Source organism: Lissotriton vulgaris, chromosome 8 (assembly GCF_964263255.1).
Source record: "Lissotriton vulgaris chromosome 8, aLisVul1.2, whole genome shotgun sequence".
NCBI classification, from domain to species: domain Eukaryota; kingdom Metazoa; phylum Chordata; class Amphibia; order Caudata; family Salamandridae; genus Lissotriton; species Lissotriton vulgaris.
In genome coordinates, this window is record NC_141696.1 from 108,608,595 (window position 1) to 108,634,117 (window position 25,523).

Genomic DNA, 25,523 nt, shown 5'->3' on the forward strand with positions numbered 1-25,523 from the left:
GTGCTTCAGCTTCACCTATTTCAAGAGTTATAAAAGCAACCTTACTCCCAGTTTTGCAGTACTGGCATTTTGCATATCCAGGCATGATGGACGTAGCGTTCGAGCTATGCCACATTGGAGCATATAAAAAAATATTCCATGGGAGGCGCTAGGGGGCGCACAGCGGAATGGCTCGGTGAGATCGCAGCTCCGCGGGGCAGCCACGAACATTGCCGGATTTGAGACACCCAATGCCCGAAATTGGCAGACCAAAACATCGGAACGTGAATGGGAAGGTGCCAAGAATGATGTGCGCTAACTAGGCTGATCAACGAAAGGCGGAAAATAACGTTTTTTAACCACAGATGCTGGAAGCGCCAGGAGACTAAAATGGCGGCCATGAAACACGAGACGACCGGTGAGCTAAAACTTAGGCTCTGAATACCCTACCGACGGCTCTCTTCTGGCCTTGTGAGGGAGAGCATTGCACTGATACAGCTCCAATGCAGCGGCTACAAAGCGGTAAGCTAAATATCGCGCACCACGCAATACTGAGATGTTAGGAGCTACACCAGCAGTGTCGGACAAAATGGCGGCGCCCGTAGCTCTGGGATTCCCGCGTACTGAGCTGTAAAATCGGCTCTGCGCTGCAACTGAGATTCGCTATATTGGAAGCCGGTACTGACATGTTTATGATCAGGCCTGAATGTACTGGCGGTGACGGACAGAATTAGAGAGGCGAGGCAAAAAATAAATAAATAAATAAAACGGAAAATAAACACGAACACATGCAGCAAACAGGGAGGTGAACACGTTAGACGCACAGGCGTGCGGGCTGGGAAACGTGAGTGAGGCCAAAGCTACGCGGCTGGAAGACTCGGTCATATCTGGGAAGAAAAATGTACAACGCTGTGAAACATATAACTATTGGCGAACGGCACTGCTAACAGAACGTGGTACATATGAAATACCAAGGGTCAAACGCGACATGTGGGGCTCTGGTGATGTCGTGATGCACAAGTATTGATACCAAGAAGCTAGAGGCATATAGAAACGGATTATATCACAGAGTGGAGTCATAATAAAGCTAGTACAACTGGTGTGCCACATACGACCTGCTAAAGCAGTGAAGGCATTGGAGACTGCTACCGGTGAGACGTGTGAGAAGTGGCGAGAACCGGGGCCCGAGACAGAAGTGCAATACAACAAAGTCATAACTATACAGATCACTCCTGGCGCCACGACGGCGACGCATAACAGGCAGACTAGATCTGCGGCACACGTCTCCATAGTCGCAGAAACGAAAGTAGCCACCATGGTGCGACCAGACAAGCAACAGCCAAAGATAACGTTTGAGGTGAAAAAGGCGCCAAAAATCACCGAAGGACAGACTGACGGCGAAACCATCACACAACAATCAGCAAGTAGCAATATGGAAAAAATATTGCAAGCCATACAGTCAAATATGCAGGATATAAATGGGAAGCTAGACCATTTGACCTGTCGTATGGACAGCATGGCGGCCAAAATGGAAAAGGATGGCGAAAGGCTGGAGACGGCCGAAACGCGCATATCAGCGGTGGAAGACGAGGCACACGCGACTACAAGCAAATGTACTGGCATGGAACAAGTTCTGGACGTCATAAAGGCCAAAGCGGAGGAATTGGAAGCGCGATCCAGGCGCAATAACGTTCGTATAACGGGGCTGCCGGAAACGACAAACACAGGCCGCATAGAGCAGTTCGTGGAGAAATTATGTACAGACATATTTGGAGTGGAAGCATTATCACCGATCTTCATAGTCGAAAGGGCCCACCTGTCACTTGCGCCTAAACCGCCAGCAGGAGCTACACAAAGGCCAATTGTAGTGCGAATTTTGAATTACAGAGACCGAGATAACATATTGAGACTCGCGCGAGGAAAAGGAACGATAACACACCAAGGAAACAAACTTGAATTCTACCCTCATCATACCGTGGCAGTCCAACAAGTACAGAAAAAATTTTCAGCGGTAAAAGCGAAATTGCGTGACCTACAAGTAAACTATGCTATGCTATACCCGGCCCTTCTGAAAGTCACATGGGAAGGGAAATCCATACTTTTGACGAGTCCCAAAGCAGCACAGGACTTTGTAAAAAGAATATCGAAACAGAATAAGGCCGCAGAGAGAAGGGACCAACAGCAGGTCTCGGACTGAGCGGTTAATAGCAGGCAAGAATATGCATGGACAGATTGCGGCAAGGTTTAATATTGGTGGTACAGAGATGGATATTGTTCTCCCGGTGGTGGACAATGGAGGGGACAGGGACAGGTTATATGCACAATAAACGGAACACAAGAGACGACCCTGTTGTACTTTATACGGAATGATCACCTCTGAGAATTGCCGTAAATAATGAAGCAAAGAAAGCTAAGAGGCAGATACGTATAGACCTCTGGATTCATAGCTGGGACAATGAGACTCTGATTGATGTTGCGGCTAGCCATGTATAGAAGGAACAACCTGCTGCCGAACTAGGACCTTTCTGTCACAAATGTACACTATCGGGGCGCAGAGGTTGAACTATATGGGCGAAGTACAGTTATAGCTCTGTTATTGGGATGTACATAACGTTGAGGGGAATATGTTGATGCTCGGCGACTAATGGCTCTGCATTAAGTAGCTAAAACCTACACTGGTTACACACATGTTCTTGTTAATCAAAGAGAGTCTCTGGAACGCATAGCTCAGAGTTAATAGGAGGTACTGGCAACTGATCGATATAACTGACTATTGTCGTATTATGAGGCATTGGGGGAAATCCTGAACTACATGATTAGGTATCGAGGAACAGAGCTGCCCACATCCATTAAGTTGGGTGTTTTGGTGTGCCCTCAGCAGACCTCTAGTAGGGTGATCCCCACATCAGTTAAGTTACAGAGGGGTGTTACAAGGGGTATGCAGCTTCAGCAGGATTGGGTTGCTGAAGTGGGTGGGAATGGGTGGTGGCAGGGTGTTGTTCGAGTTCAGAGACCAGAGCGTTTGGAATGCATTGTTGTTCTACATGTTATAAGGCAGCAGGTATCAAGGACAAATGACATAACACATCATTATATAACTTACGAGCTAGATCAAACTTCCACTGGAACAGTTATTTTTATAGGCTTGAACACTAAATGGCGCACGACGTGAAGAGTGCTGGTAGAGCTCACTTGAACCTCATCACGTGGAACGTCAGAGGTTTTACACAACCCAAGAAAATTAGGCAGATAATTGCCTGTTGAAATAGGTGGGAAATAGATATAGCTCTCTTACAGGAGACACACATAGCACCTAACACACATCAGACTATTGGTACGAGATAGGCTGAATCAACCTATGCAGCCAATTATTCATCATACTCGAGAGGGGTAATAACACTGATTCGTAAAGGCACAAATTTTGTAACAATAGCGGGGATATCGGATCCAAATGGCAGGCACGTTATAGTCTCGGGGACATTACGAGGGCAGAGACTGACATTGGTAAACGTATATGGGCCAAATGTGGACGCACCGGAATTTTTTCAGGGATTGTGGGGTCACATGCATGCACTGCAGGATACACAGATAATATGGGGAGGGGATTTGAATATAGCCCTGGTGGACCACGTAGACCGATCTACCAATTCGGCAGAATCGCACAAGAAAGCCAGGACGAAAGTTTTAGATGTAATGAGAGATATATCGTTGACTGACCTCTGGAGACACAAGTACCCGGACATACCGGGGGCGACACATGTGAATGTGATTCACAACAGCTGGTCCCGTATTGATTACTGGCTAGGTACTGATAATATTGTATTGTGGTTGGAGGCACTGCGCATTCTTCCTAAGACACTATCAGATCATAATCCGATACTATTGAAGATCACGATACCGAATTATATACCACCCCCCTTCCAATGGAGGTTCAATGCACAGGTGCTAACAGACATAATGTATGCCGATACTATTCATAAGGCAATAAAAGAATATTTTCAGTTAAATGAGGCAACAGTGGAGGATGCGGACTATTATGGGAGGCGTTTAAGGCCACGATAAGAGTAGTGTGCCTGAGTACCACGGTGGGCATATTGCGGGACATAAGGCAGCAAATCAAAAGATGTGAGGTGCGTATGAAAGAGCTAGAGGCGACATATAAAAGGTCACGTGACCCAACACTATTAGGAGATTTACGACACGTACACACAGAACATCAAACCTACATAGAGGATGAGCTAAAATATCTTAATAAAAGGTACGCAGCTAGGAACTTTGGGGAAGGGGGTAGGCCAGGGAGAATATTGGCGGCTAAAATTTGTGAGGGTAAGGGTCATAAAGCAATCTTACAAGTAAATCGGAGGATGGCACCACACTAAACACACAGGCGAAGGATGTGTTACAATGCTTTGTTGACAACTATAGAGCACTATATAAATCACAGTCCACAGCTTCGGCTTTAGAAGTTTTAACATATCTCAAAGATGTAGCCATTGCATGGCTGTCAGACGGTCAGAGGGAATACTTGGCATTGCCAATAACGGTGGAGAAAGTGACTGAAGTAATACAGTCTTTACCGAATGGGAAAGCGCCTGGACCAGATGGCTACACTTGCGAATTCTATAAAAAGTATGTCGACATACTGGCTCCTCATTTAGTAGCAATGTATGGTGCCGCATTTGATCAAGCAGAACTGCCACCAACGCTAAGAGAAGCGGTAATAATAGCCCTTTTAAAACCGACTAAGGACCCAGAACTGTGCGAATCCTATAGGCCCTTGTTGCTGATAAATGTAGATTCCAATATCTTAGCGAAAATACTAGCGGTGCGGTTAAAGCCACTCATGACAAATCTAGTGCTACCTGATCAGGCGGGGTTTATCCCGACAAGAGCCACATCGCATAATACTAGGACATTATTTGCCCTCTTCCACTATCTTACACCATCTACAAAGGCAGTGGCGGTCATGCTGGATATATAGAATGGCGCTACATACTGACTATACAGCAGAGAATGGGCTTCCCCCAGTGATTTATACAGTGGGTATCTGTAGGAGAGTAGGGTCTGCAATCCTATGATCACCCAGATTTTTTGCTTTTATTTCACTGGTTTACGACTTTCTCTGGCTGTGGGCCTGCTAATCAGACCCACAGCCTAGCTGTTCTCTCACTAAATTGACACGTGTACCTTAGGTGCATTATCCAATTGGTACTGGGCCACCTTATCAGACCCTGTAACTCAGGGCATAGGTGTACCCAGGGCCTACCAGGGGCTGAAGCATGTATTATGCCACCCCTGGATGGCCATCTAAATCTGACACAACTGGCTGCACGACAGCTGGGGCAAGGTGGTGTAATCACCCTTTGCTTTAGATATAGTATACCTATATCTAACCCTAAAAATGGACACACAGATTCCTATCAGTCACTCCTATGGCAGGCCTTGACAATCCTGAAGGCAGAGTGCTTGGAATCGTGTGAGATGGTGCTCTGGCATGAGCTGAGCCTGTCTGCAGCTTGCGGAACCAAGTCCTAATAGCTGTTCCATGATAACGCATACCATATACTCTTAAGTGCATTATAATCCTCGCGGTTAAATGCTATCTCTGGTATCGCTTTATCAAAACATGTCGAGTAAGGTGTCATACGAATTGGAATACTAACCCCTCGCCAATTCCGGCGACGGGGTTAGCATTCCACCCTTCTAGAGGGACACGACATGTATGTAACTGTGAACCCCGGTTAAAGTTAACTCGAGCCTCAGCATCACAAAATGGATGCTGCCACCACAGACACGAGTCTGACCCCCTGCAGCTGGGAGTCCTTCCAGCGAGGGGAGCTTGGACAAAGGGTTTCCTGTCAGGGGCGGTGCTAGCACCATCCCAGACAGGGTTTTGTGTATCCTGGGTAGGCAGGGCTTTTCAGGAAGGTGACTGCAAGTGGCACCCCGGTGCTCACTACGCATCTGCCGGCTAGAACCAGTTCCAGGGGCACACCAGCCCCTGGCCTGGGGAAAGTCCGGCATGGGAGAGGGGTGTAACCACCCCCCTTCCTGGTCCCACCCCTAGGGCAGGACCTAGTCGCGTACCCACCCCTTTCTTTAGGATAAAGGCAGGAGCGGGGACCCTTCCAAATTAGATCATCTTTGAATCAAGAAACTACTTTCTACGAAAGGAACTCTCGACTTCTTCTCAAGATTTCTCCCTTGTGGCTAAGGAGTAGTCACCCTGCACCCGCAGGCACCATCTAAGAACTCTGCGGTTTGCTGCACGTCCTTCCTCCGGAATCCGACTGACCAGCTCGTCGAGACCCGGCTTCCCTGGCACCTCTGACCTCTACCTACCTCTACAGCTAAGCTGAGAACCGTAGGTGCGACGAGACCTCGTGGGACCGGCCATCATCAGAACTGCACGACTTCTATCCAGCACGACCGCCGAGGGATCCTCTGGTGAGTGCTTTGTGGTCCGAGAAGCCCCGACCCTGAGCAGCTCCAGCACCGAAGTCCAGCCCCCCAGCATCCACGAGATCTGCGTGGGGCCCTTCTGCTTTTTGCTGCTCACCGCGTTGTCTGGCTACTAGCCCGCTGGCTTGTGGCCTTCCCGACGACGGCCGACGACATCACCACTGCTGGTCTGGTTGCTCCAGACTGGCCCTCGCTCCCTTCCAAAAGAGGAGCACCCCGGACCCTCCTGGTCCACTCCAGACACCATTTTGAGTCCACCGCGTGGGCTTGAATTTGCCAAGACTTGTTGCCCCAATCCTGGGTCCAGCGACGTCGACAGCATCAACCATCGTGGGACAGCTCGCACCTCCATCCTGGTCGCCGACAACGCCTCCTGGTCCGTGAGACTGCAGAGCCCAGCGTCGCCCACTCACCTGGTCGAGGTGACTACCATCCGGTGCCATCCTGGTGCCCATCTGATCACTGGCTAGTGATTAAGAACTTGGTCCCCCGGGGGGAGGAGCCAAGATGGCGACCGGAGCAGACCTGTAGGCTCCCGGCTCCACCAGCCTTTCTCCGCCGCACCAATATCCTGGCATATATCCTGGTGAAACTTGATAACGGATTGAGTGCGGCGCGGCGCTGATCTCAGCGGTGTTTTCCCGGACTCTCGACCTGCCCGGCGGCCGGAGATAGCCGCGGAACTGTTTGCAGCCCTGGACCCCGCCTGCACAGTCTCTCTCTGCCGTGCCCCGGAGAACTGCTGGCGGTCGGAATAATCGATCGGCGCTGAAGACCAGAGCACTGGTGGGATCCTCGTGAGGCACTGCTCGTGCCGGCCACCTGAAGCGACTAGAAGCAGGCGGTGAGAAGTGAGCGCTTGCTGCGCTGCGGCACCCCTTCGGAACAGATCCTTTGTTGGGGGCAGGTGATATGGGGAGAGGGTCGCTCGGCCATGTTTGCTTGGCTATGATTGCCTGACCCAATGTCTCACTACCTGGGTCTGCCGCGGGGCGCCTATCCTGCGATGTGTGCCTCATTGACACTGTACTTAGGGCTCCTGAGGCATTGACTGGACGCTCGCTAGTGTTACACTTATCCTGGCGATTGCCCCGGAATTTCGCCATAATGGCTTTGCTTGATGCTTTGTGTTGTGGGGGAGAGCGCCCGTTCCTGCCAGTGGCCTGTGCTGCCCCGCCTGAGGTGGGGTCCGAGTTTCACGCACCTTCCCTGGGAAGTGAGAGGCAGGGGCTACAGCCCACACTTTCTATCGGAACCATCCTGACTGCCCTGTGCGATTTCCGTGCTGATATGCACCAAGGCTACCGAGTACTGGGAGGCAAACTGGACGACATGGCGTCTGCGCTGCGACGGGGATGCAACGCTCTGATCCCGCAAAGCCTCCATTCGCCTCCGCCTTCATTCCATGGGGATACAGTGCTCCCTCCTGCCTGCTGGACAGATGTGCCCGCTTCCGATTTTACTGGCGCCCGAGACCGTCCGCCTGACAACCCCGCCTGGGATACTTTGTTTCCCCTTTCACTGGAGAGTGCTACATTGTTGGATGTATCATCGCGAGTGCATTGGGACCTATCCACGACATTGCTGGCCCTATCGACGGCTCCTGGGCTATGTTCTCCGACTTTGTTACTGAATGACTCATACACTCCTAATGTCTCTGTGGAACTCCCTGTTACAGTCGATGGATTTCCTGGTGACTCTCGACGGCCATTTTGTGTTTCTAAGTCACTCTCATTCTTTCTGTCGCCATATTGTCTCTTTGTTCTACAGTGGGCGGGCCTCTCTCGGGGAGCGTATTTGGGGATGTATCCACGATCGGGCCAGGGCTAGGTTGCTTTCTTTATTATCGGCTTCTTGGCTGGTTGAGCCGGGTTTGGGACTGTTCTTTGCGTCCAGTTTACTCAAACGCTGCAAATTGACATTTCACTCCTGTATCTGTATCATTGCTTGCCGGTTAATTTGGCCTTGGGGTGGAAGATGTATCTGTGGCTGGAGGGGACCGGGACTGCCTAGAATTGATCCTCCTCCTGTTCTATTTGTCTTTGAGAGTCGATGATTAGGGTGTCCTTTTCTCCCTCTCTATATTTGGATGTTATACCTTTTTCTTTTTCTTCTTCCTGTCTTTTCTTTCTCGCTATATTTCGGGTTTATTGGGCGACAGACACACTGCTGGGGGGGGGGGGCAGGCCGTAGCCTCCGCATGCGTGTAGGGTGGGGGGTTAGTAGTTAGTTTCTAGTTATAATTTCTATGGTGCCTTATTTTATTCCTATTGTTGATTTTCTCCTTTTTGGTCTGGGTCCATGTCTAGGTTACTAGGGGATAGGTGGCGGCGGGCAATGGGTGAGACGTTAGGATTGTTATTTAGCTGGATATACAACTTGCTGCCATACTGCCTGGGTGGGACTTGACGGTTGGGTCGATTTCCTGCGTGCTGAATTGTAGCTAATGTCATGCTCCTCCCACATGGATTCTTCTTTGTTGCTTCTTCTTCTCTTATGATTCAGAAAAAGTACGATTTGATTTAATAGTCGCATAAAAAACTTTAAAATTAACCTTCACTGGTTCTGGGACACGGTACTACAGCAATTATTGTGTAACTCTTCAATGCTTGCTTAGGATGATGGGGTAATACTGTGTCGCCGTATTGCTGCATTGGTGCTTTATATGTTTTGTGGCCGGCCAGGTGGTTGTAGGCCCGTATTTGGTCTTCTTTGATGCACAATAAAGGTTTTCAAAAAATTTAAAAAAAAAGAACTTGGTCCCCTCTGCTTTCAGGTGTCATCCATCTTCGATCCAGGCTTGGATCACTTCGAACAATCTTCACTGGTCGCCTGCCAGCAACTCTTTCTTCAGGCTCCTGGTTCGTCAACGAGGATTCCCGACGTTTTCAGACCTATGCAGCCGCAGCCCCTGGGCTAGGTAACTTCGGCATTTTGGTGCCCCAGCATAGCCTCACTATCTAAGGGTCCAGATCCACTGTCGTTTTCGACCTACCTTATCGGGTTCGCCCGAGAACACTAACTTTGCTTTTACTAGCTCCCATAGACTTTGTCCCGCATCCCGCGTGAGAGTGCACACTCTGCACCCGAGTCCCCTAGGCCTCCTACTAGTAATCTGAAGGTTCAGTAACGTAGTCCTAGCGATTCCAAAGTCTATTAGTGCAGTACTTACCTGCTAGTAATTTCGCATTCCACTTCCATAGTATATGGTTTTCCGTGCCCCTCGGGCATTTGTGTAAATTGTGCAACTTAAAGTATTTTCGTAAAAGTTTTGTTGTGTGCTTAGTACCCTGTCCTCATAAAGAGTACAGGGCTGTTGTGATCTAAATAAATACACTGTTTATTTTCATAACACTTGTGTGGTGTCCTTTCACTTGGTGTTCAAGGGGTATATGTGATGGTATAACAGCTGGCTTAACACGCCCTCTAGAGTTTAGCCCGAAGACTGCTCTTGTCCATGCTACTAGGATAGCTGGTCTATCGGTTGACTTACAACCAATCACCATAAGGGTTGTTTGGACTGATACATAGTGATCACTAGAATAGTGAACACTGAATATCAGGCCAACTTCTCACAGTATCCTTATTGTACACGGAGCCGAGTGCAAGAGTGAGAATAAATGGATATGTGTCGGATGCATTTCTAATCGAAAGGGGGACTCGACAGGGGTGCCCCCTTTCACCATTGTTATTTGCGCTGCCTTTAGAGCCGCTAGCTTGCATTGTCAGACAGAAGCACAAACCATCGGCCTTACAGTTCCCATCCAGACCACTCCACATGTCCCTATATGCAGACGACATGTTATCGTATGTACGTGACCCAGAGGAACATTTGGACACTCTCTTAAGAGAATATATCAAATTTGGCAGACACTCTGGTTTGGCCATAAATTGGTCTAAATCGTCAATCATCCCTCTGACAATCACGACAAAGCCACATGAAACTGAATTCCCATTAGACTGGCAGACTGACCCTATCAGATACCTGGGGGTATGGTACCATAGAAACCCGGAAGAGGTAATACGCTCAAATTATGGACGCACCATCTCCAAACTTGAGGACAAAATTAAACGTTGGTTGCAACTACCACTATCGTTACCAGATCACATTGCGATCGTAAAAATGAATATCCTGCCTAAACTACTGTACCTTTTTAATAATATTCCCATCCCACCCCCAGGGGCGGTATTTAAACACATAAAATCACTAGTATTACAGCTGATATGGGCGGGCAAACAAGCTCGCATAGACCTCAGAACGCTGGCACTGCCCTATGATAGGGGAGGTTTTGGGGTGCCAGATTTCTTATTGTATTATTTATGCGCACAAGCACAATATGCCGCCTACTGGTATCATAGGGTGCCATATCTCACACACACAGCCGTTGAAGAAGGGGACGCGGCGCCGATACCGCTGACGGCAATCCTGACTCATAGACGACAACCCTTACACGCGGAAGACATAAACACTATTGACACCACAGTGAAAGCATGGCATAAACTAGGACAACTAGCACATAAGGTACCACTATATGCACCAGCACTGCCATTACACCATCATCCGGCATTATCAGTCACTAGTGAAACAGTGGGTATGACACTACTATGCCAGGTAGGCATAGACGAAATGGGTGACCTCTTTCGGGATGGGGAGTTTATAAGGGAAGAGGAGTTGACGTACATCCAAAACAAGACGCTACTGTTCTGCTTTACTTATTACAGACTGCAACGAGCGATGAGGGAACTCTACCCAACCTTCCCCAGGGAACCGGAAATCCTAAATACACTCCAGCTCATAATAACAAACTCAGATACAACACAACTAGTATCAAGATTATACTCAGCAGCACAAGCAGAAATTCCATATAATACTGACAAGGCTAAATCGAGATGGGATACAAGGCTAGTAGACCCACTAACGGAAAAGGAATGGCAACAAACATGTGCATTAGTACAAATACTCACGCCCAATGGAAATTTACGCATCATACACTACAAATATATACATCAGGCATATTATACACCAGTCAAACTACAAAGGTATGGATTGCAAGAAGAAGCCACATGCAAACGGTGTGGGGGGGATGGAGCGGACTTTATACACCTAGCTTGGGACTGTCCGAGAATACAAGAATTTTGGAAGGAAATCACTGTTAAATTCACTATCATGGTGGGAGCGGTAATATAATGTTCAATAAGAACCTGTTTGTTTGTTGGGAATACTGACACAAGTAAAAACAGACACACGTAAATATTGTGCCATATCATTGCTGCTAGCTAAAAGACAAATTGCGCAATGTTGGAACAGTAAAAAGATACCCACAAAGTCTCAATGGTTATGTGACAAGCTGTAGAGATAGGCTGATGACATATGAGGAGGAACTACCGATCAGATCCAGACCGAAGGATTACTGGAGATTCTTCACGGAGTATGTAAGAACGTTAGAAACAAAAGAGGGATGGTAAGAGTAAGCACTACGTGGAAACACATGTGTACTACTGCATTGAAATGTGTTGCCCTTGAAAAGCTGGCTGTAAAGTAAGGAAATGTTTTATGCACACGCTGACGATGTATAGAAAAATGTAATGGTCTCAGGTTATGGTTATAAATGAACCTGATGTTGTTTTTTGTACTGTTTGTAGAAAATCAATAAACAGATGTAAAAAAATATATATATTCCATCAACCGGGATATGTCCAACACTCCAGGTTAAGACTTGAGCTGGGGTTAATAATTCAATCAAAAGATTGTAAGGCTTTCTTGTTAAAATATTATATCAGGTGTAGAAGGGCCGCCAAGCATTCCTTAAAAAATTATTTGCAAACGATTTATGAAAAATGGAGTAATCCATGGTCTAGCCAACTTTAAGAGCCTATTCAGTTATTCAAAATCGAGGAGTCTGCTTTTGGGGTCAGTGCCATTCCCTACCAGGCTTGGAAGATAGCCATTAATAAGCAAATGAAAGAGTTCTCCTGGGAACAGGATTTACTGTCTGTTGAGAGTCAAGGATGGGCTCAGCCCCTGACGGATTCCTATCACGTTGGAAAGCCACAAAACGATTTATCGGATCTCATTAACGCAAACACTCTGGACCAAATCCTATATATGAGAGTGCTTACGTTACCAATAAGAGATTTTTACCTGCGTTGGACAGGCTGCGGGGGTTCTTTTATTTGGAGGCAAGGTAACAATTATCTGGAATCAAGGTTTAATTTGTTATGCTGTTGCCCGGCCCTAAATCAACATAGGAAACTCCTGCTAAAAACCTCTTTTTCTGGCAGAGGGCATTCGCTCTTGAGATCAGGCATCTGCCTTTTGCTTTAGCAGCAGCTCTCCTGGTGGGCTGGGGAGATGTGCTAAATTTGTGAATATTTTAAACAAATTACTGTTAAACACTCGGGTGAGAGCGTTTCCTCTGAAATAACGTCTGCGATTATCTAAGTTGCTTTGCAGATGTGTATGTATGAGCCGAGCTGGGAGACAGTGGACAATTAGGACGGATGGGGCCTGTGGCGAGGTTTAATCCTTCTTAGACGGAAATCTTTGGAGGTGCATGGCTCGTAAAAGAAGTATCGGTAGCTCTATGTAAGGCAAGTTTAGAATTCTACAAATATTTCGTCCTTTCAAATTGAATTGCCACACCGGCCCCCAAGTAAAGGCTACAACCTTATTTTAATTTAGCACATGTTATTATCATCTAGCCAGTGTACATACAGCTGATTTAGTTTTAGGATTAAATTATATTGTATATGTATTTTAGTGATAACGAGGTTATGCTCAATTTACTGATGAAGTAGACCCTGTCAGACTACGTTAGAACGAGACATTTGGTATTTTAATTAGGGTACTATATAGGTTATATAAAGAATGGAATATTGCGATTACAGCATTTAATGAGTCCTAGATGATGAAGTGATTCATATGTCTGATTTTAATGATTTTATGTCTATTTGTTATGATTTTAATTAACTATACAAAAAACGTTACGTTACGTTGCATTACATTACATGTCGTTGAGCAACGAGACGAATATCCTCATTGATGTGAAGTTGCATTTTCATGGTCTTAAGCTTTCCTAATCCATGAAACAATGACGGGAATTGATTTACTCTGTCGGCCTGTACATTTATGTTCTAGTTGATGGAAATCAGACCCATGTCGGCAGCAGTACTGAAGCTGAGTAAACATGCACTTGACGATGTACCTTGAAGAACATGAATTGGTGCTTGTACTTTTGACTTTGTGTGTTGCATGTTCGCTACAAAGGATCCTTGACTTTGCAATGGCTGGGAGGCAGCCCACGTGTATACCGTTGTCTTCGATGGTGTGAGATGGGGTACTTGTGACAGTTCATAGCACTTCCCTGCTGGTATGATGCTTATTGATGCACCTCTTTCAATGAATGGTAGGAACAACCCTTCACCTTTAGTGTGAACTTGGGGCAATGGCCAATAAAAAGTAGTTGTTTCACGTGGTGCTTGAGCAACCATGTTTAATTCCCACTTGCCTCAACTGGTGTCACCGCTTGGTCTTGTAGGCATGACTAGAGAGTTTCTGGAATTTCTGGCTTCCATTTTCTTTTCTCGACGTGGCGCCCTCGATTTCTCTTTCGCTTTGCACACCGTTACAAAATGCTTATTTTTCTCTCAGCCTTTGCATGTTTGTCCAATGGCGGGACATTTACTTTCGTGTAGAAAAGAGAATCCGCATTGGAAACACAATTTCTTCTTTCTATGAGACATCACCTAGTGGCCCTCGTCCTTGTCTCTCTCCTTGCTTTTCATATGCCAATTAATTCTGGGCTACTCTAGCTTACATATCGGCAGCTTATTGATCTGTGCGCTCTTCTGCTGTGACAGCCATGAGCACTCTCTCTAGCCTGTCTCACTCAGCATGCGTTGTCCGAATGAGTCGGAGAGGCAAACATCAATTACTCTTAGACTGATGCCTTTTTCATCATTGAATTAATTGAACTTGCAATGCTTGATGATGGCCTCCTGTCTTTCAGAAACTCATCCATCATTTCTCCAGCTTGCTGTCTGACTTAGTTGAATATGTACCTTTCATTGTTGACGTTGGGCATTGGATTAAACTGTCGACACAACAGACTCCAAAAATACGGCGCTGGGGAGCTACTCTGTTGGACAGGTCCTGCCAATTTAAGTGGTCTTTCCTGAAGAGTTGCAGATCATCGAATTGGCGGGAGTTGATGGCAATCTTCAAAGCATTGAAGGTTTTCCATCACCATCTGTCTCAGAAAAATGTGTTGATAAAGGCAGACAACACAGTAACAATCCCTTACATCAACCATCAGTGAAGCACGCATTCAAAATCCCTCTATGCAATAGCTACACAATTGGGCTCCTGGGCAGAGATCAACCTGTTGCATCTGTCAGCAGTGCACATCAAGGGCACCAGCATCGTGGCAGCAGACCGCCGCAGCTGGAGGTGACATTAACCAGGTTGATGTGTCAACAGATATGCAGAGGGTTTGAGAACCCGATTCTGGATCTCTTTGCCACCAAGGACAATGTTCATCTTCACAGGTTCTGCTCCAGAATACCATAAGAAGGAGCTTGGGAAGTGGACGCACTGGTGATTTAGTGGCAAAGACATCTCCTCTAGCATTCCCTCCCTTCCCATTGATCCAGAAGGTTCTCTCCAAGTTCCAGGACGAGGAAGGGAGTGTGATTCTTGTAGGCCACTATTGACTACGGAGGTCATGATTTTCACTTCTGAAGTACCTGGCTCTTCTAGCTCCTTGGATACCGCTGAAGTTTTCGACTCCTCTCAGAACTTCGGCTCTGGCCTTCCAGCTCCAATTCACTCTATTGGTTTGGAGGTTGGGAAGTCTTTCCCCTTTCTTGGGTGAGATAATTCAGCACTCCAGAAGGCCTTCCACTTTGAAATCTTACTCAAAGCACCGGAAGTCTTTTGACACACGTTGTTCTGCTCATCATTCTTCTGCACCTACCTGTAGTTTTTCTGATGTCTTGCACTTTCTTCTGGATGGGTTTAAAAGCTTAATGGTTTGCAATTAAGACTTCTATAGACTTTTCTGAGCCTTCTTCGATGATAAAGGCCTTTGTGTCTAGACTGTGTAGGAGCTTTTCGGTGGTAAGAGTAATGAAAAATCCCCTTTCTCGGTATAGTGATCTTCCTACTGTTTTACAGGCCTTGGAATTCCATCTATTTGAGCCTCTGGATGCTGTAGATTTAAAGATTCTTTCCAATAATTTTCTTTTCCTAGCTTTCCAGCACCTAGGCTAGAACAATTGTATAGCTGGGAGCCTTAAAATGTTGCCCTGCCTTCATTCTAATTAAGGAGGATGGGGTCACTTTAAGGCCTGACCCTACCTTTGTTCCTAAGCTTAACTCTATGTTTCATACATTCCAGGAAATAATTCTTCTTTCTTTCTTTCCTTCTCTCTCCTCTGCTGAGGCACAATTTGTTGAGTAAACTTGATTTTAAAAGAGCTCCTTTGATTTATGTTACCAGGTCTCAGCAGTTCGGGAAAACTGACTCCTTGTTTGTGACTTTTGCCGCAGTCTGGAAAAGGCAAGAAGGCGACTTCTATGACTCTTTGTAGATGGATTAAGTCAATAATTTTCTTGGCTTTGCAGCACATTTCAGAAGATTGTCTAGTTCAGGGAAGTTCCACGAGAGAAATGGCCACCTCCTGGGCACAGTTTCAGGGAGTATCAGTCCATGAAATCTGTTGGGCGTCGACTTGGTCCTCAGAACATACATTTGTCGAGCATTATCACTTAACATTGATAATGTTTCAAGTTTACATTTGAATGTGGGTAAAGGTGTTTTGAACTCTGCATTATGATTTCTATGTTCTCATTTTGTTTGGCTTCTGGTATTTGCAAGCATTAGACCTGGGATGTGAGCTAGCCAACTTTTTCTATAACAAAGTGGACCTTATCTACTCCTCCTTTTCAGCCACTCTCTTAAATCCCTCAGCTGACACCCTGGAGCACTCCAAGCAGGATATAACAAACAATCTGTCACCTGTGTTGGATGAGTTCCCTTTGCTACACCTGGACCGAATGGCCACTCTAATGGTGCAGGTTAAATCGGGTTCTCCTAGTGACCCCGCTCCCCCGAGTGCCTTAAAGGCTGTTAGCCACGTTATCCTCCCTATTATGCTGGAGGTACTCAACGCCTCAATTTCCACCAATATGGTTCCACCAGCATGGAAATAAGCTAGGGTGAGGGCACTTGTGAAGAAAACCAATATGGACACCAACAACTTTAACAACTACCGTCCCATTTCCCTGCTCCCCTGGGTCAGCAAGTTTCTGGAAAAATATATCAACAATCTTCTGACTAATATTCTAGAAAATAATAAACTGCTTGACCCCTCACAAACCGGTTTTCGCCCCAAACATGGGACAGAATCGGCCTTGTTGTCAGTTGTGGAGAAAACAAGAGGCATCTTGGATCGGGGAGGATCAGTGGCAGTCACCTCCTCGATCTGAGTGCCGCTTTTGACACTGTGAATCATGAAATCTTATTGCAGCGTCTCCATGACATCGGGATTCAAGGGGGAGCGCTGAAATGGCTCAGGTCATTCCTGACCAATAGAACTTTCCAGGTTTTTGAGAAAAACGCCATCTCCACTAGCAGACCACTGGGCTGTGGAGTCCCACAGGGCTCCTCGCTCAGTCCGACGTTGTTTAACGTCTATATGAGACCGCTGGCGGGTATCGTCCATCCGTATGGTATTAAGATTGTTACCTACGCGGACGATACCCAGTTGGGGGTCTCTTTGACGCAAGCTGAGGGCCCGGCGGCCACGGTAGATCTGGCTGGTTGCCTGAGCGAAGTGAACAGCTGGATGACCCTCTCCTGTCTCAAACTCAATGGGGACAAGACAGAGGTCATGATGCTGGGACGCTCGGCCCCTTCCTCGCTGGGCTCTATCTGGCCAGCCTGCCTAGGTCCCCAGCCCAGTCCCAAAGGATGCCATTAAGAGCTTGGGCATCTGGCTGGATAGATCTCTAACGCTAGACTACCAAGCTGTCAAGTTGTCTGCCACCTGTTTTTGCTTTATCAGAATGTTGAGGAGGATTCTGCCCCTGCTACCATTTCAAGCTAAACAAATTGTTGTACAGGGATTGATCCACTCTAGGTTGGACTTCGAAAATGCACTGTATCTTGGAGCCCCTGATTTCACATTGCGGAAATTGCAAGTGTTTCAAAATTGTGCAGTCTGCACCCTACTCCAAATTCCTCGTAGGTCTTCTAGTAAACCTGGATTAATTAAATTGCATTGGCTCCCCGTCAGGGAAAGGATTAGTTTCAAGTCCCTCTGTATTGCCCATCAGTCATTCTGGGCAACTGGCCCATTGATCAATCGCCCTTTAATCACCCCTTACCTCCCCAGCAGAGAGTTACGTTCCGCCAGTGCGTTCCTTGCCATCGTGCCCAAAGTTAACCGGGCCAGATCAGGAGGCCATTCTTTTACCCTCAATGTGGCTAAACTGTGGAACAGCCTACCCCTCCAACTAAGGTCCAATCCAGATTTGACCTCCTTCAGGAAGCATCTGAAAACTTTTTTGTTTAATAAATAGGTCTTCTTTCATTTTCACGTCACTCGCCCTGCTGGTTAGTACACCTCGCAATCTCAGCGCTTGGACGCCTCCGGGCAACTAATTTGCGCTTTATAAAACGCATTTTCATTTAATTTCATTTCATGTTGCATAAATACCGTGATTCACTTCTGGGTATTCCTCCTCACTTTGTAATGGCTGGCACAAGGAATGTATGCAATACCCCGGTTACTTACCGGTAATTTTCATTGCCTTTAGTCCATCTCATCCTTGTCACAGTCATTACATCAGACGCACAATGGCTTGGATTTATGTAGGAGGAGCCAGGAGTGCAGGCCCCCTTATTGACACCTTGGTTGGGTGGGTGGGGCTAGCCATCAAAGATCCTGCTGGTATTTGCTCCTGTCCCAAGCAGAGGCAGCTCCTCCACTAGGGGGGAGGAGCGTCGCCCTACTGCTGTCTCGCAGTGCAAGAAAGCCAAAACATAAAATGGTAATAACTTTTAGTTATTACCATTTTATGCTAGCTTTGCGCATTGCGGGTCGGCAGGACTGCTCTGCTCTTTGAGCAGGGCAGGGGAGAAGTGGTTTGCCCACTCCTGAGTGCGCAAAGACTGGTCTGCCCTCTCGGGCCTCCCAAACCAGTCATGCGCGCTCTGCTACCAGCCTGCATGGAGAACATGCCCACCCCACTAGCCCCTGGCTGGGCACCGTCCCAACCAATCACAGCGATTCCATTGCAGCATTGGGGAGGGAGCCTAGCCGCCTGCTTCCTGTTCCTGTTGGAGGTAGGAGAGCTGAGAAGACACGGGATCCTGTAGAAAAGTAAGCGTAATTTTATTTTCCTGCGACAGCTCTGCGATGACCCCCACCCCCGAGTAATGCCGGCCACTCCTGTTTCCAAGGTGACAACACCTTACTTTGTAATCACTGCGACAATAAGGACAACGGGTTTTGAAGATTACCGGTAAGTAGCCAGGGCATTACTTATTGATTCATGCATTGTTTTAGTTCTCTTGCCCTTGCAAAGCTCGATAATGGGATAAGGAGCATGTCACAATGTTAGATTTTTCTAGAGAGCTATTAATGCAAAGTCGAGATGTTGGCATATCTATCTTTGAATCGATGTTTTGGCTATGGACGTCCTTCTATCTGTTTTTTCACAGTCTTGGCCATTCTTATTCAGGTGTCAAGGTGATTTGTGACTTATTTGTGCTTATTTCCTGTACAAAGAAATTCTGCAGACGTAAGTGGCATCTACGGTATGACAATGTACATTATTACCACGAGACCAGTAAGCAGTGTGTTATTTTTAGGTTACTGTAGACCCGTCCAAAGATGAGTCACGCGGCGTCTGCACAAGAAGGCCTGCTGGCGCCCCCTGTGGATTATTCCTTCAAAGGCATCAACACCATGGAAGGTACCACTCTGTCTTCTTTGTGGGCTCTGTTCTTTCTGTGCTGGGATGTAGTGGTTAGCACGAGCCTCTAAGACTGTGCAGTGTGTGTGTCAGTGAGACTGGCAGTGCCCTGCAGTGAAGGGTCAGTGAGATGAGCCTGTCTATGGCCCTGATTTTCTAATATAAAATGCACTGATGTGAAAAGACAGGCGCACAAAAGGGCTGCATTTCATACGTTTTCAATGCTGTTCTGTTGATTGTGTGTGTGCCCACCTCTTCACTCCTAAATCTCATTGGTCAGAGTTTGTGGGCAGGAAAGCCTGTTCAGGGAACAAACCTGGCAACCAGCTCTCAAGGAAGCATTACACAGATGTGCAGGGTGGACAAATATAACACAAGTCATTTGCAAATGCCTCTGATTTGGACACTTGCCATAGGTCTCCCATATCTTGTCAGCGAGGGAGGGCTCATTTTAAATTAAGAGACCGACACCTTGAGCCTGCCTCAGCAGTGGCTGTTTCTGCCCGGTGGCCCGCCTTATTTTCCACAAACATGTTGCAGCACACAATGGACACTCAGTGGCAGAGATGAGGCTTCCTTGGGTGCAGCAGGCGCGACAGCACCGGGGCCCAGAGGGGCCCACTGAACCCTGATTGTTGCTGTACTTCACAGTTCAAACACAGCCCAGGGAGCCCGCTTCTTTCCTTGCAACGGGCCCACGTCAAACTCTCTGCACCATTGTTCAGTAGGATTCACAGAAACCCTGCCATATAAATAGGATTGGGTCTGGATTCCCACCAAGAGTTCCACTGAATGCAGTAATGGAGGCTGGCAAGGGACTGCAGGCCCCCGTCGGGGGGTGGGGGGGGGGGGGGGGGGGGAAGAAAGGAGGGGGGGGGTCGCAAACTGCTGTGTTTGCGACCCCCCCCCTATTAAAGGGACAGGTGCTGCAATTAAAATGAGAAATTAGCATGATGCGAATGGACCACTCCCGCCTCCCATCACCTATACCTGCTACCCACATTCTGAAGGTGGGATCTCGCCCTCCTGGACAGTTTCTAGTTAGTGGATGGATGGCAGCCCCCTTCAGGAGTGGATCCAGGGGCGGCTTTAAGGCAGTGCGACCGGTGTGGCCGCACTGGGCGCTGACCTACATGGGTGGGGGGGCACTGCCAAAGGAGGGGGCGGCGTGGGTGGGGGGGGGTTGCGCTGAGTTTAGAAATAAGGTGGGATTTAAAAGCAGCTGCTGCAGATTTCCCTTTTCATCTAGGTTCCAAGAAGCAATTAAAATGTCATGATAACCCTTGTGATTAATGTTCATGTTGGAGGGAGATAGATTCGAGTTTTGCCTAGGAGCAGTTTTGACTCACTGTATTTTATGTGGATAACTGAGTGGATTAGTTAAACCCAGCCTATGCCAGTGGTTTAAAACAAGTGAAAGGTATTTAAATGAGGGGCTGTGGAGAGATGAGGGGCACTTTTGCAGGGTGGTAGTGAGGGAATCCGAGGAGGAGGTCTAATAGAGGGCAGGGGGTCTATGACTACTTAGAAAATGAAATTAAATAATATTAACAGATTAATAAAGTGTACATAAATAAATAAGCTAAATATTCAAGAATTTTTTTTAAAACTTACTGTAAATGTGTAGGAATTTGAAATTGGAGGTTAAATATTAAATTAGTATCCTCAGATTGATTTGTGAGAGCAATGCAGGTGCATCAAACAGAATATAGTATGGACAATGGGTGGTCTCGATTAAATTTAGAAAACCTCCAACCTTCCTATTCAAATGTTGATTTTTTTATTTATTTGTTTGAGAATTAAATAAAATGTGTGATCATTTGTGCATTTCTTTGATGGATTATTTTTTTTTGCATTTTTTGTGTATTGTTTTGTGGTTCAAATCATCAGCAATGTTTACGCCGGGGTCCCCGGGTTCCAGTAATGATTAAGTGGGGGTCCCTAGAAGTCAAAAGGTTGAGAACCAGTACAGGTTTTGTGTACCATGCTATCCAAGTGCAATACAAAAAGCAATTATATTTTGATAGTAATTAACCAATACCTTTAATTAGCTTAACAAAATCACATTTATTAGTGAGCTTTTGTGATCAAACCTCACTTCATTAGGCTGTGTGCTAATGAAACCTGAAATCAAAACGTGCACAGCTTTTCTTTGACTAGTTCCATCTGTGTTTTCTAAGTCTCTATAATCTACAGTAAAGGTCACTTTAATATAATACACTGAAGCCAGACATTTCTCTTCCAAAACAACCTACATCCAAAGTCACAGTGAAAAAGAATGCACCCAATTTCCTAGATCCTAAAACCAGAATTCTTAATATCTGCAATATTATTCTAGTTTTCACGTGCACTACAGTTACGGATAACACAGGCTGGAGCTTGTGAGTATGAACGAGATGACGTTTTGGCCCACCTTCTGAAAAGCTGGTGGTCTAGGTCAACCCCATGCTTAGGTCACTGAGAGTCGGTCATACCAGGCACAGATGTGATGTATAGGGGTAGAAAAAGTCAAACGTCTGTTTCGTCTCTGAGAGGCCACTTTGGATGGGTCAGATCAATCCAATGGAGGCCCCTCCGCAAAGGCGGAGGAGCTTCGCCCCACTGCTTTTAAGCAGTGTAACTAAAGGAAACAGAAAATCATAATAACTAAGTTATTCTCATTTTATTTTTTCTTATTGCTGCTGTTTTGCGGGTGATGCGGCACTGCTCTGCTGACAGAGCAGGGGAGGGGAGGAGGGGTTTGCAGTCTCTAAAGTGCGCATGAATGTTCTCGAGTGGAGAACATGCCCAGGCCCCCAGTCCCAGTCCGAGCGACAAACCATGATGCTCATACCAATCATAACGCTGCATTGCAGCATTGTGATTGGCTCATGTGAGCCTGGGTGCTTCCTGTGTGTTCTGTTCCGGAGACAGCAGTGGAGAGAGAGGCAAGACGCGGCGAGGATGTACGTTTGTTTCCTTTACCCCCTCGACCAACCTCCCTTGCCCTCCCACCCCCGATCTGTGCCAGTCTCCACTGGATCAGTCATAGGTCGTGCTGATGCCTCTGAGAAACTGTTTTATCTGTATCAGAACTATTTAAGGTACTCTCACTGAGAGGCCCTCAGTGCAAGCTTTATCAGTCAGATGGCGAGCCAATAGATCTACAATTTTAATCTAAAATAAAGCCAGTAGGCATGGGCGGAAAATCCGTTCCGCTCGCGGATTTTGCGGATTTTCGGGAAATCCGCAATCCGCGAGATTCGCGAATCTCCCGCAAAATCCGCAAATCCGCGAGCAGCGGATTTTGCTCGCACTGCTCGCACTGTTCGCGTGAGTTCGCGCCCCGCGAATAAGTGCAAAATTGCAGAAATACGATCTTAGCAAAACTGAAAGTAACTACTTACCAGGTTCAAAAGTTCAGGCTCATCATTAGTAGCCATTTCCTGTAGTGCTTCCTGAGGGGCCCCTCCAGAGTTCAGTTGCCAGTTGAAACTATTATGTGACCCTGCTCTGAACCTCAGAATAGTTACACATATGCCACAAAGGTCCTGAATTACAGCTAAGGGAGACAAGCAGGAGCCAGGCTGGAAGTTAAAATCCATTAATCAGCCCCTAATTCATTATTGTCAGTTGGGGCAGGGCAGGTGTTGTAACTAATTTTGCAACAATGAAAGCACTTAGCAAGTGCAAAAGATCACTAATCAGGGCGCACTAAGGAAGCAGGTGCCAGCTAAAAAAATATTCTGTGACACATTAATCAGCCCCAAATTAATTCAGGTCACTTGAGGCAGGGAAGGTGTGCTTTGCTTTGCCGAAAATAATGTACACTGGACAACCAGAGGGTGTGGTGATGAAACAGAGGGTGGCATGGGTGGGCCAGAGGGTGGCATGAGTAGTCAGAGAGTGGCAGTGGTGACAGAGAGTGGCAGTGATGAAGAAGAGTGTCCCAAACAGGCTGGACACGTAGAAACAACAAGTTCGCAAAACTTGCGACCCGACAGGTAAGTTCGCAAATTGCGAAATTGTAAAAACCCTCGCGAACTGGCAGAAACACGGGCGAACACAAAAAAAAAAAATCCGCAAATTCGCGGGAATTTGCGGATTTTGCGGATTGCGAATCCGCAAATCCGCAAAATTCGCGAACGCGAGATCCGCAAAATTCGCTCATGCTTAAAAGCCAGTCATGTAGCCTGCTACTTCTGTTAGGCACGTTAACCAAATGTTAGATTCTGTTTTTATTTAGTACTCGAATTTCTCAGGCATGAACCCTAGGTGCTTTAGCTAGGATGGAGGGAGAGGAGGTGGGTGCAAATGGCCTCTTATCTCCATGGGCGATGCCACGAATAACCAGGTTTCATGGATGTCCTGAAGTGTCTAGCATACATACATCTTCACTCTGAATCTTCCTTCTTGTGGAAGGAGTAGTTTCTGTCCTGTAACTCCAGTTCTGTAGTAGGGGTATCTCTGTTATAGTCATAATCTAGTGAATAGTCCTGCCCATGTGCGTGGACCCCGGAGCAATCAAAAATAATCTCTTAAAGTGTCGAAAAATGCAGAACTGCACAGACACTTAAGAGAGAATTAAAGACAGATAATGCAGCCTATAAAACAGGCTACACTGGCCAGTACTTCAACTAGAAATTCCACCAAAAAAATCCACAAACAGCAAAGCCTGTCCAGATTTCCCTTGCTTCACAGCAAAACCCCTCTGGAATTATAGAGAGGAAGACCTGGACAGACAAGCCCCATAGGCTGCCATTATGTGGCTCAGAACAGGATACTGTGCCTTTAAGAGAACTTTCCAGAACTTCACAGTATCCCAGAATGCACTGCAGGTCCCTTTTACTTTCAGTTCTTTTTGAAGGCGAAACACGCCAGACCTGTAGCATTCCTTACATGAATATCTCTCTCCACCGGGGAGGAGGGCGGGCGCTTATGACTATAACAGAGATACCCCTACTACAGAACTGGAGTTACAGTACAGAAACTACTCCTTCTGTAGTAGGGTATCTCTGTGTACAGTCATAATCTAGTGAATAGAATGGCAAGCCCATCCCCACACCAAAGCGGCGGTGGAGAAACGAGAAATAACACCACTATTGTGCGAACAGATTTCGCAGCAAAGCCTGTCCAACCTGAGCGTCTGCCCTGGCATCAGAGTAATGCTTAGCAAAGCTATTGACCGACTTCCAAGTGGCCGCCTTGCAGATTTCTGCAATTGGAACATTACGGAGTAAAGCCGTCGTGGCAGCTTTGCCCCTGGTGGAATGAGCCTTAGGTTTACCCCTAAGGTCTTATTAGCCTTTTGGTAACACAGTTGTATGCAGGACACAATCCACCTAGAGATGGACTGTTTAGAGGTAGCAAGACCCGTCCTGACTGATCCATAATTGATAAACAATTGGTCTGACCTACGAATATCTTTGGTCTTATCCAGATAAAATTTCAACACCCTCCTAACATCCAGGGAATTCAAAGACTTTTCCGCTGGAAATGAAGGATTCTGAAAAAACGTAGGCAAAGTTATAGTCTGGTTGACATGAAAATCAGAAATAACCTTGGGAAGAAATTTAGGGTGAGTACGCATAACAACCTTAGCAGCATGAAATATAGTATAAGGTTCTTGGCAACACAACGCCTGAATTTCGCTCACCCTGCGGGCCGATGTAATGGCCACGAGGAACGCCGCCTTCCAGGACAGGTGCTGCAACGAAGCCTTATGAATGAGTTCAAAAGGCTCCTTCATCAACCTGGACAGCACCACATTCAATTCCCAAGAAATCGAAGGAAGCCTGACAGGAGGGAATACTTTCTTCAAGCCTTCCAAAAAGTCTTTGATCACAGGGATCTGGAAGAAGGAAGTCTGTGAAGGGCATTTCCTGTAGGCAGTCAATGCAGCGAGATGAACCTTAATGGAATGAACATTAAGGCCAGACTGCGCCAAATACAGAACGTAAGGAAGGATGACGTCTTCCTTGCACGTCGTCGGGTCATAGTTCTTGGACTTGCACCAGATACAGAACCTCTTCCACTTGTAAGCATAGGAAGTCCGAGTGGAAGGTCGCTTAGCCTCCTTCAATATGTCCATACAATCTTCGGGTAGATTCAAATGGCCATA

General features: G+C 46.7%; 1 protein-coding gene across 1 annotated transcript in view; it reads left to right on the forward strand.

Annotated features, from left to right (window-relative positions):
• LRRC51 (leucine rich repeat containing 51) overlaps window positions 1-25,523 on the forward strand; it is a 116,795-nt gene that overhangs the window by 18,315 nt on the left and 72,957 nt on the right. The window contains exon 2 of the mRNA XM_086933774.1: window positions 19,320-19,423. Within this exon, the coding sequence (XP_086789900.1) occupies window positions 19,342-19,423 (82 nt within the window). The 5' untranslated portion in view covers window positions 19,320-19,341. The remainder of the gene's footprint in view (window positions 1-19,319; window positions 19,424-25,523) is intronic.